This window comes from Lissotriton vulgaris, chromosome 2_1 (genome assembly GCF_964263255.1).
Source record: "Lissotriton vulgaris chromosome 2_1, aLisVul1.2, whole genome shotgun sequence".
In the NCBI taxonomy this organism is placed as follows: domain Eukaryota; kingdom Metazoa; phylum Chordata; class Amphibia; order Caudata; family Salamandridae; genus Lissotriton; species Lissotriton vulgaris.
Window position 1 is genome coordinate 706,325,883 of NC_141687.1, and position 18,452 is coordinate 706,344,334.

General features: G+C 46.4%; 1 protein-coding gene across 1 annotated transcript; it reads left to right on the forward strand.

Moving 5' to 3' along the window:
• The first annotated feature begins 10,737 nt into the window (after window positions 1-10,737).
• On the forward strand, window positions 10,738-11,826 carry LOC147731012 (uncharacterized). The gene has a single exon (XM_086958668.1). It carries the CDS (start codon window positions 10,830-10,832, stop codon window positions 11,763-11,765), a length of 936 nt encoding a protein of 311 aa, XP_086814794.1. The 5' UTR covers window positions 10,738-10,829; the 3' UTR covers window positions 11,766-11,826.
• Window positions 11,827-18,452: the final 6,626 nt, after the last annotated feature.

The following is an 18,452-nucleotide window of genomic DNA, read 5'->3' on the forward strand; positions in this document are numbered from 1 at the left end:
TCTTCTGCCAAGGCTTTTTGGTGCTCTCACCAGACAGCAAGCCCCTGGTACTTGACTTCCAACATGGGACAGCTCGTGAATGGCTTCTGGTCTTCCACAACATCGCCTGGTCCTCACAGCTGCAGCAACAAGCCTCATCACTGCCTCATCTTCCGTCATCTGTGGCTATTGTTCCTCTGTGCCTCATGGTCACTTCAGAGTGGCATAGACTATGTCCCCTCTGCTTGCAGGTACTTCTCTTCAAGAATCCATCCTTAGATTCCACTGGACTCTTTCACCTTCTTCCCCAGCGGCATATTTTCTGATGTCCTCCATTGTAGTCTATGGTGGTTTTTGAAGTCATTTCGCAACTACGCACCCGGCTTCCCTGGTGCAGGTATCCTGGTTTCTGAGGTATCCATGGGGGGGGGGGGTGACTCTCCAACCTTCCATCTTTCACGGGGTTTCTTCATAGTCCACTGTGAATGATCCTTCTTCTTGAAAACTGCAATCACAACTTTCCCAGTGACTTGCATTGAGTATGCCATTGTGTTTCCACTCTGCACACAGCATCCGTGAGGTTCCTGGGTATTTACCTCGGCTTGTTTCTTGTGTCCCCAGCTCTTCTGAGTCTTCTAGTCCAAGTCCCGACTTCTGTCGCAGTTCGCATTCTACTTCATTAGTATATGGTTTGGCCTCCCCCTGGATACCACTGTGTATTTGTGCTTACTTACCTTTTTACAGTTGAAATAATGTGTGTATTGTGTTGCTATCTCCAGGTAGGAGATAAACAAATGTGTTAGTGCATGTGTATAATTGATGTACTTATTTTTATAACTACAATGTGAGGTTCTCTTTCGTTCAACCTACAATATATGATTAATTGTGGTAAAACAAGCTGATTAACAATCCTTCTGGGCTAAGCCTGAAGGCTGCTCGCCACAGCTACTACTTAGAGGGCTTTCGATGGGTGTCTAAGACCACTAAAATCACAATAAGGCATGTCTGGATTAGGTTAAGGTGCTTCACTTAAATATTGTGTGCACCATACACTAAGCCAGCCTCCTACATTGGTGTGCAGTGGTTGGGATTTAAGCCTGCACTGTTTTACCAGCAAATCTAGGAGTGGATTAAATAAAATACCATCACTATCATTAGGCACATATAAAATATGTTTGTAGCATTAAGTTCTACTGAACTTTTAGATTGGTTGTTAAAGGCCTAGCACAACCCTTTCTCCAATCTATGGAAGTTTTGTTTTCAGTAGGGTAGATAGGTGCAACACCACACTACACATAGTCACTATGTCTTTGATGGTGTATCCCAGGAGGTCGTCCCAACCCTCTAGATACAGGGGTCTTAAGTTTCAGGTACTAAGGACCCTGTGTGCCACTAGAAAGTTAAAGACAGGTAGCAACCCTAACACTAAGAAACTCTTATAGCTGCTTCTGCTGGATGACCTCCAGAATCCTAATAGGTCAGAAGAGCCGGACAAAGTGGGTGGGGATGCTCAAAAGATGGGTCAGGAGGGGTTCCCCCTAGAGACCTTAATTCTGAGCATGACCAGGGGGAGTCTTCTGACTCCACACTGGTGAACCCTGATCCCCCACGGAATAGTACATATGGCACAGAGGGAGCACTCAGAGGTAGGTTCCCTTTTATTCCTCCTGGGAGGGAGCAGAGAATGCATGGGAGGTGTTAGACTTGGCATCTTAGGCGTGATTTCCCCTGACTTTTTGCCTCGACCTCCTATATTTTTGACGCTGTGCTGGATTTCGTTTTTGCTGGCTTAGGTGCTTTGGGCACGTGGCCACTGCTGATAAGTGTCAAAGTGCAAGTGCTCCCTGTCTAAATTGTGTTTACAATTGGTTCTCATTGATTGGCATATTTGATTTACTGGTAAGCCCTTAGTGAAGTCCACTGAGTGTGCCAGGGCCTGTGAATCAAATGCTACTAGTGGGCCTGCAGCGCTGATTGTGCCACCACAGGAGTAGCCCTGAAAAGGTATCTCAAATCTTTCACTGCAGTGTCTGTGCGCAGTATGTTAACTGCCATGTCGACCTGGCAAGTACACCCATTTATCAGGCCCTAACCTTCCCTTTTCTTACATGTAAGGCACCCCTATGGGAGTCTCAAGGTTCCTCCCGGAGCAGGGTGCAGTGTATGTGAAAGGTAGGACATGTACTAGTGTGAGCGACATGTCCTGATACTTTGTAACATCTGACAAGTATAACTTCCCATGGGGACACAATAGAATAATTAAGTTTAGACTCTCTGAACTTAGAATTCAATAACACATCTTTTAGTATAGATGGGTTTTAAACTGTGTGTTTGAAAATGCTACTTTTAGAAAGTAATTTGAAAAAAGGGGGCTTCGGCCCGTTTGGACAGGACCCAGGTACGGCCTATTTATAAGTACAACAAGGGGAAGACCCGGTGTCCTAATTAATTATGGATTATTTGAAACAACCACACTATATTCTTTTAGTGATTGGGTTATTTATTCACCCTATTTTTCCAACTTTTTTTTATATATGAAAGGACTTTATATCCTTTTCTTGGAACATATAAACAGTAACATATACATATATACAACGATTTACACAACATTTATCACAATGTACAATACCCTTATTTTTTGACAAACATCTATTTGACGTAATTTTACATAAACATGAAAAAAATCACAATAACCAATGTGCCATATGCACTCCACTATGACACTATGAAGTTTCATTCAAAGCAAAAAGGGGGGTAGGATCACCCACAAGAGAAGGGGAGACATTTACTTGCCTGATAGCCACATCTCCCCAAAGGCGACCCCGAACTTGGAGGGCAAAAAAGAGTCAAGTATTACCCTGAGCCCTGAGCAGTTTGGCTTGATAATTAAAACTATAGAAGCCAAAATTGATCTAAAACTTGAGGAATCCCTTAATTCCCTAGCGGTCAAACTGGATACTGCTAATGCTGAGATAAAAAGATTAGGAGGCCTGTTAGAGCTACATCTGACCCACCCAGATAAGGTTAAGGTTAATCCCCCCTCCCTTCAACTAGTACAGTGAGCTCCGAGGCTGTGGGGAAAAATGTTGTCACGGGCTCTAAACCATCCCACACAACCCGACAGGTCAGCAGAGCCGATAATAGTCTCATTGCCCCTTCAGCTTCTTGTCCTTTGCCAGTAGACACTTCTGTTATACACCCTAAGCCAGGCATCGCACAAAACCCAAATGCCATACCATGTAGGCGAAGTAATTTTATCAACCTACCCCCGGACTGTGCTCCCTATGTAGTTGTGTTGCCAAACGTCCCGGCCTATAACCCGGCTACACCCGAGCCCCACGAGGAATATCATGATTCTCTTAAAAACAAAGTGGTAGCTTGGCTAAGTTCAAACTGTGGTTTTCCCACAAAATTTGCCGGAGAAATCATCACGACCAGGAGGGTAAATTGGATCGGTCCCTCGAGAAAAACATGTAGAGGGGATTGTGTGGTAGTAAACTTTAAATACCCACAACACGTGGCCACAGTTCTATTACGGGCAGCATCATTGACGAATGACGGCAACGGTATTCAAGTGCGTCCGTTGGGGTATTTCTACAACCATCTCACTATAGCCTCTACCCCTAGACAAGGACTAAGTCCCTTTACTCCGGTTGGGCCCAGGTCGGTATGTCAAAGCCAGAATCAGGGAAGTGATAATCTCTTTATTTTTGGACCCCCCATTGCAACTCACAATAGATTCGATGCTCTTTCAGGACTTGATCTTTGCGACTGACGGGGCGCCGGAGAGGGTACAGTGGATGAAGTTATAGTGGATTTTATCCCCACGGCTCCTGTACCTTCTTCCGGTGAGGATGGTAACAATTCAACTGAGATCAGTACTGTAAAAGGGGACATGGTTAGGCTGCTATCCTGGAACATTGCTGGCTTACGGTCAAAGAAGGGTGACCCAAACTGGTCGAACTTTGTAAAGCTTTATGACATTATCGCTTTCCAAGAGACCTGGGACAAGGAGTGTGATTATTGGTTGGATGGCTTTACTTCCTTTTTTGTACCTGCCTTGCCCTCCCCAGCAGGCCGGAACAGAGGAGGTCTTTTGACGTTGGTATCGGTGAATATCAAGGGCAAAATTACTATGATTGACTGTGCCACTCACAATTTTCTTGTCCTAGAGATAAATTTGGATGATGGTTGTAAACTGCTTCTTGTAAATTGTTACAATGCACCGAAAGGATACCCAGAAACTGTGCACCTTACATGGTTAGCAGACTTTTTAACTCTCTACAAGGAAAAGCAAACCACTTATTGTCGTTTGATTTTGATGGGCGATTTTAATGTACATCTATGTTTAAATTGTGCTCTAACGGATGAAGATGGGCCTGATAGTGTTTCCCCCCCTCATCTAGAACATACTCAGAAGGGTTTGCTCCTCGGAAATGTATTAATGGAAAATGAATTGTATGAGACAGAGTTTTATGATAACAGTACACGGGTTGCTACTTACACGGGAAGGGCCAGTGACTCGATAATTGATTTTATGTTTGTTTCATTAGGTTTCCTTAAGTATGTGATTTCATATAATGCAATCGCTATGCCAATGAGTGATCATAATCCTGTGGGGTTGGAGCTAGCAAACAGCTCTTTGCTGCTAAAATCGTTTGTTGCCCCCCAGGCTATATTGCCACTAAAGGTTAAGGACCAGGGGAGAAGAATTAAATGGGAAAAGGTAGTTCCTGATGATTTTTTCTTAAACTTAACCTCCTTGGCTGCTGAAGATTTGAATGTTTGTGCCAATCCCCTCGCTAGGAGCGAGGAGGTTATATCCTCCTTTGAAGGTGTTTGTCGGTCTGTGGCTATAAACCTAACAGCTAAAGGTCAGGGGGGCAAACAGAAACCGGTGAAGGGATGGTTCGATAACAACTGCAGTAAAGCCCATAACCGCCTTAAGAAAGCACTCAATACTCGCCCAAGGGACAAAGGTCTAGTTGCGCAACTAAGAAAGGATTTTACTATGGCAATTAAAACGCGTAAAAATGAACTAAAGAGCGATGCCTGGGCAGAACTTATGGACAAAGCCACCTTAAAAAACAGTGCAAAGTTTTGGTCAATTATTAATACTCCTCTGCTTTCAGGTGACCAAAATTCTGTGCTGGAACTTAATATATCTGAGGCAGATTGGCTTAGCCATTTTGAAAACATTTATGGTAGCAACATGGAGCTGGAACCCTTTGTAGTCCCTTCTTCTGATAACCCCCTGGAGTCTGTGAGTTTTGACATAATTGAAGTGCTCAGAGCAATAGAGGACACTGCGGGACGAAAGGCCCTGGGTCCCGATGGGGTACCAGCGGATATGTTCAAGGCAAATCCGCTGTTTTGGGCTAATATCTTAACGAAAGTTTTTAACGCTTCTGCAGCAGTTGGATTTCCTTATACCTGGTCCCTAGCTACGATAGTACCAATATTTTAAAAAGGGCAGAGAGGAGACCCTAGATGTTATAGACCTATATCTCTGCTGGACTCCTCGGTTAAAATTCTAGGGAAGGTTGTCCTGGCGAGAATAGCTTCCTGGGCCAAAGGGAACAATATTTTGTCCGAGGCACAATATGGATTCAGGTCAGGGAGGAGTACAGAGGATCACTGCCTCAATCTCCACCTTATAATCTCCAAATATACAAGGGCAAAAGGGGGTATGATATTCCTAGGCTTCATGGACTTGTCCACAGCCTTTGATCTTGTCAATAGATCTAGGCTGTGGGAAATGCTCCTGAAGTTGGGCCTTGATTGCTCCTTGGTACATTTTCTGGAGGAGCTCCATAAAGATCTGAGAGCCTGCATTAGAATGACAACAGACGGGAAATGTACGGCAAGCTTCAGATCAACTAGAGGGGTCCGTCAGGGCTGTATACTGGCCCCAATGTTATTCACGTTATACATGAATTCTTTGGAGGATGACCTAACGGCAGTCACGCAGGATATCCCGAGCATGGGGGGCGCACCAATTCCGGTGCTCCTCTATGCCGATGATGCGATGCTAATAGCCAGGACCCCAATTGCCCTGCAAAAGCTACTTGATTCATTTGGAAATTTCATGTCTAGTCTTGACTTGGTGGTTAACAAGAGTAAATCCCACACTATGACAGCAGGTTGTAGTAAAATAAAAGAAAAAACCTTCTTCTGTGACGGTGAGGTTATCACAAGTGTGAACGTTTTTACCTACTTAGGGGTTATTTTTGATCGAAGGGGTACTTGGTCACCGCAGTTACCATCCAAAGTAAACGCGGTGAGAAGCTCATCCTCTGCAATTCTGGGGTTCGCAAAGAGACTAGGGGGAAAACCAATCTAGGCTATCTTGGCCATCTACAAAGCCAAGACTGGCGCTATTGCTAGATACGGGGCTGCAGTCTGGGGATATGCTAATTCTAACCGTATCCAAATAGAGGAAAATAAATTCCTTCGATCTTTGCTGGGCCTACCTCAGTCAACTGCTACCTATTCCCTACACCTTGAGCTAGGCCTGGGCTACATTCTAGACACAATAAATCTAGCTCCGCTCCTGATGTGGATCAATCTCTGGCTAAATCCGAACCTTAGCCTTAACCACAGAATCCCTGTGTAAAGCTGATCTAACGTGGGTGAAGACTAACTTTATTAGGCTATGTGTTGCCGAGCGTGAAGCGGTTGAGCTATGCAAACCCTCTGTGAGGGCACATGTAATGATAACTTCATCCCTTGAGCTGGCTCCTTACCTGGTAGTGGTCACAAATTTCTTTCATAGGTGGCTACTGACCAAGTTCCGCTTCAATCAAATTTATATGGTCCTGTGGGACGAGAAAGACTGGTGTAGGCTTGAGGAGTCGTCCCCATGTAAATGTGACGGTTTTTCCACCCAGGATAATGCGCACTTTTTGTTTTTTTGCTCTTTTTATTGTGAACCTCGGATTCGATACCTAAAACCAATTCTGAAGGAGATGGGTTTTACGCAGTACAAGCCCGCACTGTTATATTTACAGATGATGGATTCTCCTGTAATTATGTATTGTACTGCTAGTTTCCTGGCTGCATCTGTAAGAAGTAAGAGACTAAGGACAAGATTGGATTCACAATTGAGGATAGATAATCAATTCCTGTCTACTGTACTGTTGAGCGCAAACTGAAATGAATTTTGTGTAAATACTCTTTTTTAAACCGTTTTTTAAATTTACGTCATGTTTAATACTGTATTAATTGATTTTAATATGTTTTAATTGTCTTATATATGCCTAGAATACTTTTATGATTTTAACTAATCGAATAAAGTGGTTTTGACTTGACTTGACTTGACTTGAAGTTTCATTCAATATTCTGATAATTCAGTCCCAATTATTTTCCTGAATCAATTGAATTTCCTTTTTATTTCCGCTTCTGTCAACTAAATAGCAATTGCCGGTGTGTTTCGAGCTACACAGATTCTCAATGGGCTCTCATCAGGGTTTCTTACTCACAACACATTGGTACAATTTGTAATACAAACGAAAACAATCTGTCACTCATAAGTGTCGACCCCTACCTTTTTCTTCTTGTCCCTTTATTTACATATCTGATCATACCTGCCAATGTTCTGTACACCTTTTTCAATAGCCATGCTTCTTTCACTCTTTAGATAATGGACCGGTGTTCTCAATCCTATGTGAACAATAAAGTTCATTTTGAAAACAACGCTGAGGCAAATACTTTCCTTGCACCCTTTGATACTGTTTTTACAAAGCAACCAACATACCGTTCTTATCTCCTTATGCTGAGGGTGCACTATATCGGGCAAATGACTATTTTAAGTTATATATCCAATCATCTCTGTTGAAAAAATCAACACGCTTTTGTCAAGTTCCAGCCTACAAGTTATTAAATAAATGAGTGTGCCAGGGGTTGGTTAAAAACCATGTACTTCCATGTCCTGTAACTGGTGAATTGTTCCCCAAACGAATATTCCAGGACCTCAGCTCCTCGACCAGCTTTTCATATTCTAATTAAACAAATCACACAGTGGGGCTTGTTACTACCACTCGTGTGAACAACCGTCCTTATTCAGACCCCCCAGGATATAGTGGCATGGATTCGCAAATTAAGCGGCACAAATATGGAAATTTAGCGGCACAAATATGGAAATTTAGCGGCATTTTAGCGGCACTTTATTTTACTCATAAGCATTCATTTTCAGCCTTAAATCAATGGAAACTGTTTTAGCAGAGTATTCCACTTTGATTAGGCAATCTGGAATATGGAATAGAGGAAGCAGCCCACAGGTTAAGGCTGTTATCCCTTGGAATTGCAATTCTTCATATGCCAATTGGGCTAAACAGAAGTGTGAGGTCTAAAATTTTGTGACACATTTTATGATGTCAATTCCTGTGAGAAAATTACAAAAAACAATTTGATGGACAGAATGTATATCAATGTCTTACATTCACCCCAGTAAAAGGATCTGGGCCTAAATCCATCGTTTTTTGCACTCCACACCACCCTGGGTTAGATAATGGCTTTATGCAAATCAGCTCTGACCCTGTGCCCCATGGGAACAGTCCAGTCCGAACTACAACAGCCATATCTTTCCCAGACCGGAATCAAGCATCCGAGGACCGGACCGGTTTCGAGGTAACACCTCTCATCAGCCCGGCTAGCTTGACTCCAGTGGTTTGGAGGCTCTGGGACCCACGTCTGAGCTACCCCAGTACACTCAGGGAGAAAATTACAAAAAACAATTTGATGGACAGAATGTAGATCAATGTCTTACATTCACCCCAGTACAAGGATCTGGGCCTAAATCCATCGTTTTTTGCACTCCACACCACCCTGGGTTAGATATTGGCTTTATGATTCCGTTCTGGGAAGGACATGGCTTTTGTAGTTCGGACTGGACTGTTCCCATGGGGCACAGGGTCAGAGCTGATTTGCATATCGCCATTGTCTAACCCAGGGTGGTGTGGAGTGCAAAAAAATGATGGATTTGGGCCCAGATCTTTGGACTGGGGTGAATGTGTGACATTGATCCACATTCTGTCCATCACCTGTTTTGTTTGCAAATTCCGCCATAAGTGCGCTGGGATGCTCAGACGTGGGTCCCAGGCACTCCACACCACTGGAGTCAAGCTAGCCGGGCTGATGAGAGGTGTTACCTCGAAACCGGTCCGGTCCTCGGATGCTTGATTCCGTTCTGGGAAGGACATGGCTTTTGTAGTTCGGACTGGACTGTTCCCATGGGGCACAGGGTCAGAGCTGATTTGCATATCGCCATTGTCTAACCCAGGGTGGTGTGGAGTGCAAAAAAACGATGGATTTGGGCCCAGATCTTTGGACTGGGGTGAATGTGTGACATTGATCCACATTCTGTCCATCACCTGTTTTGTTTGTCAATTCCTGTGAGGTCATGGGTCTTGATGCCACTTCCTGTGATGCGACGTGCCATGTCGCGCTCAATGATGTCACTCAATGTGATGTCACGCGCTATGATGCCTAACTTGGTTAGACTCCCCCACTTCTGTTTTTTAGGACCTGTGCCCTCCTAATAAGTGAAATAAAGACAAAACAAGACAACAGGCCTCCTCCATCCGTGTACCCAGAATCGGGGAGAACATCCCTGTCTCCATCAGGGCCGCCCCAGCGCGGATGCAATGCAGGGATTGAGTGACAGGCACTCACCCACACCTGACCCCCCCCATGCATGTCTGGTTTCTGCCCCAAAGCTCTCCTGCCTCTGAAGTCATGGCTCCTGCCTGGGATCCGAGGGGCAGGCGCAGACTACAAATGATGCGGAAATGAGTCCTGTTCCTAGGGAGGGCCGTGCCAGGGCTTAGAAGCCCCGCTGCGAGTCTAGACTGCGGATGGGCCCCCCCGTGCAACTCACGACACCCACAACGAGGCGCTTCACAGGTCGTAACCAGGGGGCCCGGCCTGGAAAGGATAAAAAGAATGCGGCCCCCCCTTCCAGCCATAAAAGAAAAATATGCCCCTAATGGGAGGACTCAGGGGGTTGGCTTCTCGTGCAATGACACACACCGACCCCAAAACCACTGCAAGCCCCTGACACCTGCCAGCCTCAGAATTACTGGAGGGTCTGTCTAGCATACACTCACTCTTGGCACAGCAGTCCTACGAGGTCTCCAGCTTCCCCCTGACTTTTTCAGTAGTATTATTGCTGCATGCCTGTCCCGGGTCCATCCTGTGTTTCTATTTCACTGCCTACTGGTGACAGATTGACACCAAATTGTCCTCCGTTTTTGCCTGCTAGCCAAGTAGCTTTGCTGCCCTGCGCAGTCCCCAGCTTTCTGGAAAACTTTTACTAGTTTTGACACATCTCTTCACTTGGGAGCTTGATCTCAGCCTGACGACTTTAGTGGGGTCAAGCAGCCCACTCTTGTGAGCTGATCCTTTCTATGGGTTGGGATTCGAGTGCATGCCCTGGAATTGGTTGAATAGAGGTCTGGAGTGAGGAGGAAACATGGGCACTCCCTGCCTCCTCTCTTCTTGAAAGTCTTCTGAAAGACAGAGTTGGACTACATGGGCCCTCTTCAATAACAGGAATTCAAGATGCTGGTCCTCCGTGGATAAAGGGAAGCCCCGTGCCTGAGACAAAATCTACAAACTCCTTTATAAGGACATCTGTGAATCAGTGGGTTCTAAATGTAATCAAAATCCTATGGCTCCACCTTGAAACCAGACACAACTGCCTTTTACACAGCCTCAGCAAAGGCTTCAGTAATTACTACCAAATGAGTGAGCCGTCTAAGTTTCCTTGCGGAGCTCGCGCTGCACGGATCATCCTCCAGGCCTCCCCACAGCTCCAGATACGGTTAAAGCAATTCCGCAGCGGCAGAAAGATGTCCGACTTTGATCTATCCGATGCAGTGCCTGGAGGAGCAGCACCTACTGTGCAAGGGACCAACCCACAGCAACCTCCTAACTGTTCTCCAAATCCTTGGGGGCAGTACCTAGGGGCACCTGGAGCTTGGCAGCCATACCCAGAAGCACCTGGAGCTTGGCAGCCATACCCAGAGGCACCTGGAGCTTGGCAGCCATACCCAGGGGCACCTGGAGCATACCCAGGGGCACCTGGAGGCGGGCAGCCAGACCCAGGGGCACCTGGAGCCGGGCAGCAATACCCAGGGGCACCTGGAGCCGGGCAGCCATACCCAGAAGCACCTGGTGATGGATGCCAATTCCCTGGAGCGCCTGGTGGCGGGATGACATTTCCTCTATTTCCTGGTGCAGGACAGTCTTTCCCTGGATTTTCTGGTCCTACACCAGCACCAACTGGACCAAGTGCCCCTCAACCAGGTGTTCCAGGTGGGCCTACGCCACAGTCTGGGCCTGCAGCACCACTGAAAATACCATTCGACTTGCCACTGACATCAGGAATAATGCCACGTTTGTTAATTACTTGTAATGGTGCAGTTAATAAGAACACTCGCAGGTTCCCCTTTGATTTTAAAAGACAAAACGACATTGCTTTCAACTTCAATGTTCGCTTTGATGAATCCCATAAAGTTATTGTGCGTAACTCCCTGATAAAAGATCGCTGGGGATCCGAAGAAAGACAAGCTCCCAAGTTTCCATTTGAATGCGGCAAATCATTCCAGATCCAGTTTTTGTTTGAGGCAGATAGTTTCAAAGTGGCCGTCAATGGTGAACATCTGTTGCAGTTCAAACACCGCGTGACAGAACTAAATCAAATTAGAGTTCTTTCAGTCTATGGAGACGTCACTTTGACGAGTGTTATTCCTACCATGGTACAGAATATTGGATTATTTGTTTAATCTTTCACCAGTGATTTATTGAATGTTTGAAACTGTAACATCGTAAACTTTTTGTACTAGAAAATGTATATTGTTCATCTACTTGCTCCTGCACCATTGTAATTCTTTATCACAACTTCTGTAACTCAGTGAAAATTGATTCTATACTTCTGAAGTAAAATAAATGGTTGTCTGCTCGAAATTTGTACATAGCAGCACAAATAAAAGTGTTTACTGCTGAGACAAGAAGAAACTACTACCAAATGACGCCCACAATAAAGGCACTCGACTCGTTCTTCTTGCCAGCACGTAAAATGAAGACGCGCTACAAAGCTAAAACATAAGGCAACAGGCCTCCATTTATACATCCAGAATCTAAAACGACATCCCTATATCCATCAGGACCACCCCCCAACCCTGTTGCCCATTGGAAAAGAGGTGAAGATATTACTCTTCTATGATGCCCCTTTCCCTCTTTGTCACCTGCCAGAGCCGAGGATAACAGTCGGGGCGTGAAAAACAAAGCCTTCTTAACAAGTGAAAGGTCTTTTAATGACCTGCGAAGTACTCGGGTGCGGCTGGCAGCTTAAAAACTGACTGTCTGTGTGCGTCCCGGGCAGCTGCTGACACACACGAGTGGGGGGGGGGGGGGCGGCGCACAGCCAATAAAAGGCATTGTTTGTTGTCTCCCGGTAGAGACACTTCTTAGTAAATATCGCGGCCAATATGGTTATTATCGCGGCCATCGCAGTAATTTGCCGATTTCGCGATTTTTTTGTGAATCGCGAAATCGCGATAAACTGGAGGGTCTGCTTATTACATTAATACCCCAAAGTTTGCAATTACATCAAATTGATGTTTGTCGAAAAATAATGGTATTGTACATCATGATAAATGTTGTGTAAATCGTTATATATGTATATGTTACTGTTTATATGTTCCAAGAAAAGGATATAAAGTCCTTTCATATATAAAAAAAGAGTTGAAAAAATAGAGTGAATAAATAACCCAATCACTAAAAGAATATAGTGTGGTTGTTTCAAATAATCCATAATTAATTAGGACACCAGGGGCCCGATGTAGGTAAACGGGATTTTCCGATTTCAAAATACCGAGGCGGGCCGAATCGGTATTCTGAAATCGGAAAACGAGATGTAGGAAAAAAATACCGAATGAAAACCGATTCGGTCGGCATCGGTAATGAGATTCGGTACGTTCCGATTCAGCTCGGTCCGAATCGGAAATTACCGAATCGGCCAACAACGAATCGGAAAATACCGAATCGGCTACCACCGAATCGGATATTTCCGATTCGGCGAATACCGATTCGGTAAAAGCCGATTCGGTAAAAACCGAATCGGCAATCATAGACCCATGGCGAAAAAGCCAATAGGAATGCATTGCATGACCCGATTCGGCTTTTACCGAATCGGATAATACCGAATCGGATTTTACCGATTCGGATTTTACCGAATCGGTAAAAGCAGACTCGGCAATAGGCGATTCAGCCAATGAGGTGGCTCCCCCTCCCCCACCCAAACAGGGAGTGGCAACCCTGGCAGGTGCAGCCAATTAAGAAGTTTCTAGAAGTTTCTGGAAAGCCTGCCTGAGCCCAACACACAGTTAGCAGCAGTGGGAGAAGGAGGTTGCAGACTGAGCAGGAGCAAGAGAATATGGCAGATCAGGCAGGAAGCCAGAAGTCCTCCCAAAAGAGGAAGCCCAAATTCACCACCACAGAACTACAGGTGCTGGTTGAGGAGGTGGTGAGGGTGCACCGCCAGCTCTTTGGCAAGCTGTCCCTCAACGTGCCAGACAGCACCAAGAGGAGATTGTGGGCAGACATCGCCCAGAAGGTCAATGCTGCTGGAGTCACCCCCAGGTCCATTGAGGAACTTAAGAAAAGGTTTTATGACCTCCGCAGCCTCACGAAGAGGAAGCTGGCCGACCTCCAAAGGCAGGCTGGACTCACCGGAGGAGGCAAGAACCCGGCGCCACCCCTCACCGAGCTGGAGGAAATTGTCTCCAGCACCATCGAGAGGGAGAGCATCGTAGGGATCGGGACCCTGGACAGCACTGCGATGGCCACAGCTACAGGTAAGAAGCATGCGCATCATGACACACCCTACCAGACACCTCCCCATTAGACACAATGCATAGGCAAACACCAGCACTGTACTGTCACCAACATACAAGAGACAAGCATCATGGTACATGTAGTCAGCAGAAGTTAGCCAAATATGTCAGTGCAGAATCACAAGACAGGAAACAGTGTGACACGGTGTAAGGAGATGCAAGGACATGTGGAATGCCATAATTGTACTGACTGTAATACATCGGCACTCAGTTTACAAATGCTTCTTTGTACCTAGGGGCACCATCAGGCGGCACCACTGTGGCAGCAGAGGGAGCTTCGACATCACATACTGCAGTGGCAGGGCCGAGCACCAGCCAGCCTGGCCAGGAGGAGGAGGAAGAGGATGAGGAAGGAGACACCCCAGGGCTTGGAATGGAGGGAGTCCTGGTGATTGATTTCCAGGCAGTGCACTCCCCAGTACTGCCCAGCTCACCCCCCTTGCAATTTTCACCATACAACTCCCCAACAAGGCAGACCATTCCGCCGACAACAGCTCCTGCCACAACCGTGGCCTTGCCACCCGTCCTACCTGTCCTGGGAGCAGGGGCTCCGGGACCGGCCAGCACCACACCACCACCAGTGGCACCCCAGCCCACTCAGCAGGCCGGAGGCAGCAGTGCCAGACGCCGTGCCACCACCACCACCACCACCACCACCACTGCTGCACCAGCACGGGAGGGCAGTGTGTTCCTGGGCCTGGAGGGCCAGATGGTCAAAATCCAGCGCCAACAGGCCAGATCCACCATGGCCTGCCAACGCCAGCTCCTGCAGCACAACCTGCAGATGGGGGAGTTGGTGAAGGGGTTCCAGGCTGTTGTGGACAGCAACAAGGAGGTGGCAGCAGGGTTGGGCAGGCTGACCACTGCCATCACCCACTCCTCTGCCAGGCAGGAGGAGCATGAGGTTGCGCGCAGGAGGGATGCCCGGGTGCTCAACCGGGCCATGGCCCGCCTTGCAGCGGCGACCGCACAGCTGTGCCATCGTAGCTCAAATCAGGAGTCGGTGCTGAGTCAGCATACGGCTGAGCTGACCAGGGGGATGGCCAGGATCACCACGGCCATGGAGGCCATGTTAATATCAAACGCCGCCTCCAATCCTGCCCTGGACCTGGGTGATGCTGGAGACAGCAGCAGCCGCAGCAGCCCGGCCAGCGCTGCATCAGAGCCAAGGAGGAGCACCAGGCGATCCGCCGATGCTGCAGGCCATTCGGAGGGGGCCGAGGGACACCCCAGTGGGTCTGGAAAGCGGGCCAAAAAATAGGCTGGCAAGGGGGGATGATCAAACCAGAACCCTGGACTTTATTTGTTTTGACAGACTCCATTTTTTGATGCACTTCAGTGATGTAACTGTGGTGCATCACTATTAAAAATTTTATTTTCCAAGCAACATTTAGCTGTCTTTGCATCTGTACTCAGTCAGAAATAGTTCTCAGTGATCTCCTCACGTCTGTATCTGCCATCACATGGCGTACACACCCCAGCTGGCTGTGTCAGTGGCACAGCTTCGTCGTCGTCATAGTCCTCGTAGTCAGACAACTCCACCTCAGTGCCCTTCTTGACCGCAAGGTTGTGTAACATTGCACATACAGCTATGATCTTGCAGCAGGTGATGGGGGTATACTGCCTTGCACCTCCACTCTTGTGCAGGCATCTGAATCTACTTTTCCAGATGCCAAAGGTCCGTTCAACAACATTCCTGGTGCGTATGTGGGCACGGTTATACCTCCTTTGGCTGGGTGTGGAGGGGTTGAGGTAGGGGGTGAGTATGAATGAGCGGAGGGCATATGCACTGTCGCCTGGAAGAGAAAGGGGTCACATTAGACACATGCATACATGTATTACACCTACCTACTATGTGTTATGGGGGTCTGATGATGTGGCTCACCTAGGAGGTATCCTTCTCCAAAATCGCCAGCCATCAGCCGTGCATATATGCCGCTCTGTTGGAATATATAGGAGTCATGGGTACTCCCTGGAAATTTTGCTACCAGGTCTGTGATGGTGCACTTGGCATTGCAGATCACCTGCACGTTGATGGTGTGTGTCGATTTCCGATTGCGGTATATGTATTCGGTGTCCGCTGGTGGGCAAATCGGAATATGCGTGCCATCTATGCAACCGATGACTTGGGGAAAGTGTGCCATCTGGTAGAAGTCCGCTTTGGTTTGTAGCAGTTCTGCGTGGGTTGCAGGGAATGAGATGTATTGGTCCATCCTGTCTATCATGGCGTCAAGGAATATGTGGAAGAACCTTGACAGGCTGCTCTGGCTCACCCCTCCTGCTGCTGCTACTCCACTTTGATAGCTGCCAGACGCTACCAGGTGTAGGCTGCATAGCACCTGGACGTGCGCAGGGATGGCGTGTGCCCTTGGGGTGTGGTGGTCCAAGTATGGCTTAAGGTCCCTGATGAGCTCAAGTATGGTGTCAGAGTCCAGCCTGTATCTCTGTAGGATCTCAGCCTCAGTGAGCATGAACAGGGTTATCCTCTGTCTGTAGACCTGTTCATTTCTTAGCCATTCCCTCAGTCCTTCCTGCTGTAGCCGTAGCCGCCTCGCAATGACATAGAAAGCTGCCATCCTGCAAGTTGCAATGCATTTTGGGACTGTTTATATGGGTTGGAGTTGGTTACCACCTGATTGCAATCCATGGTAAATACCGAGTGAATTCTACCGATTTTGAGCCGATTTCGGTGTTTCTGTGCCTCCCTACATCTCCCCAACTGTCGGAATCGGGGAATTTCCCGATCGGAGATTCATACGAATCGGCATGTTTTCCGATTCGGATCATGTCCGAATCGGTATTTTTTCCGATTCGGTACATGGACCGAATCGGTGATTTTCCGATTCGGTGTCACTAACGAATCGGTAGTAGGACCGATTCGGTGATTTTCCGATTCGGTGTCACTAACGATTCGGTAGTGGGACCGAATCGGTGATTTTCCGATTCGGTGTCACTAACGAATCGGTGATTTTCCGATTCGGTGTCACTAACGATTCGGTACATGGACCGATTCGGTCTTTGTAACCGAATCGGTGTTTTTCCGATTCGTTACATATCCGATTTTCGGTATGTACGTATCGGATTCTTTCACATTCGGTACACATTCCGAATCGGTTTTCTATCCGATTCGTTCTGTTTTTGGTTCCCTACATCTCGATGGCTGTTTACCGATCGGTAAGGGCCAAAAATCGGTATTTTCGGCCAATACCGATCGGTAAAGCCCTACCTACATCGGGCCCCAGGTCTTCCCCTTGTTGTACTTATATATAGGCGCTACCTGGGTCCTGTTCAAACCGGCCTGACCCCCCTTTTTTCAAATTATTTGAGCAGGTTTTTACTCGTGATGGTACAGAGTCACGGCCCCTTCACCCTTTTCTTCAGTCACGTTGAGTATTCAAGTCCAACAGCAGAGCGAGGTGGATAGTCTAACACGGTTGAGCAAGAAACATATTAGAACAGTTACATGGGCATTTTCTTCTGAAGCACCTTAAAGGTGGTACAATCCCGTGAGGGTTGCAAGCTAAGAACACTCCGGTCAACTTTGTAGATGATCCGGAATATAAGAAAGGGTTCAGCTGCATAAGTACAAAATGCAGTAGGGACCTCATGTTCCATACAATAAAGACAGCACAGAGGTTATGTAGAAAAGAAGAAGAGGAATTGTAGAAATTAACACAGGACTTAAAAAATAATCATTCTGATAGTGGAGCAAAGGCATTGCTTGAGAAAATCAAGAAGGAGATATTGACTTTTAAAGACAATACAATTAACTATAAGACATCTAAGATCGAGAAAGACAGTAAAGCATTCAGTTTGGAACAAGCTTTCCCTTATTTAAAGGAAGACCATTATACTTCCACAGAATCACGTCGAGCACTGACAAATTACCAAGGTTGCTCACGAAATAGATTTATGACCTTTTCTGAAACCTCTTCTTCTGGATCTTCGAGTGAGTCTGATTCACGACCGGGACCACAGAATAGACAGAATACTTTTTTAGACAAAGGCGAGCAGAAAGGAAAGGTACAATTCAAACAACAGCCTTGGTAAATGCGAACAAGGAGACAATATTACAAGTCATGAAAAAAAGCTCTATAGTTAATTTGTCCCAAATTTTTTTATCTAAAAGTGAAGAGTCAGTATTGGAATTTGGTCTAATGTTTGTTCCCAATAGGGCAACCGACTTTACCAAATTGAAAATGGAAACAATCGAATTTTGCCGAAAAATACTCCTTAAGGCGTTTTTTGCAGACAAAGAGTACAAGGGCAATACTGAAGTAACAGGGCTTGCCAACAAATCTAAATGTATTCCACCCTCATATGGCATCCAAAAGAGATTATTACATTCGAACAAGCTGTCATGTCTTCTTTGATACAGCTAGAAAAGAGAAAGAAATATTGGAAGAGAAACATTACGTTAAACCAACAAAAGGCTCTTAGTGACCTCAAAAATGACGCTTCCGTAATCATCAAACAGGCGGACAAAGGGGGAGCCCTTGTTATTTGGCTTTGTGAGATGTATATGGAGGAGGGAACAACTCAACTGATGAATCAGGAATGTTATCGAATGATCAA

What these genes read in the sequence shown, in the direction of transcription:
- LOC147731012 (XM_086958668.1), top strand. Translation starts at nt 10,830, where the DNA reads ATGTCCGACTTTGATCTATCCGATGCAGTGCCTGGAGGAGCAGCACCT.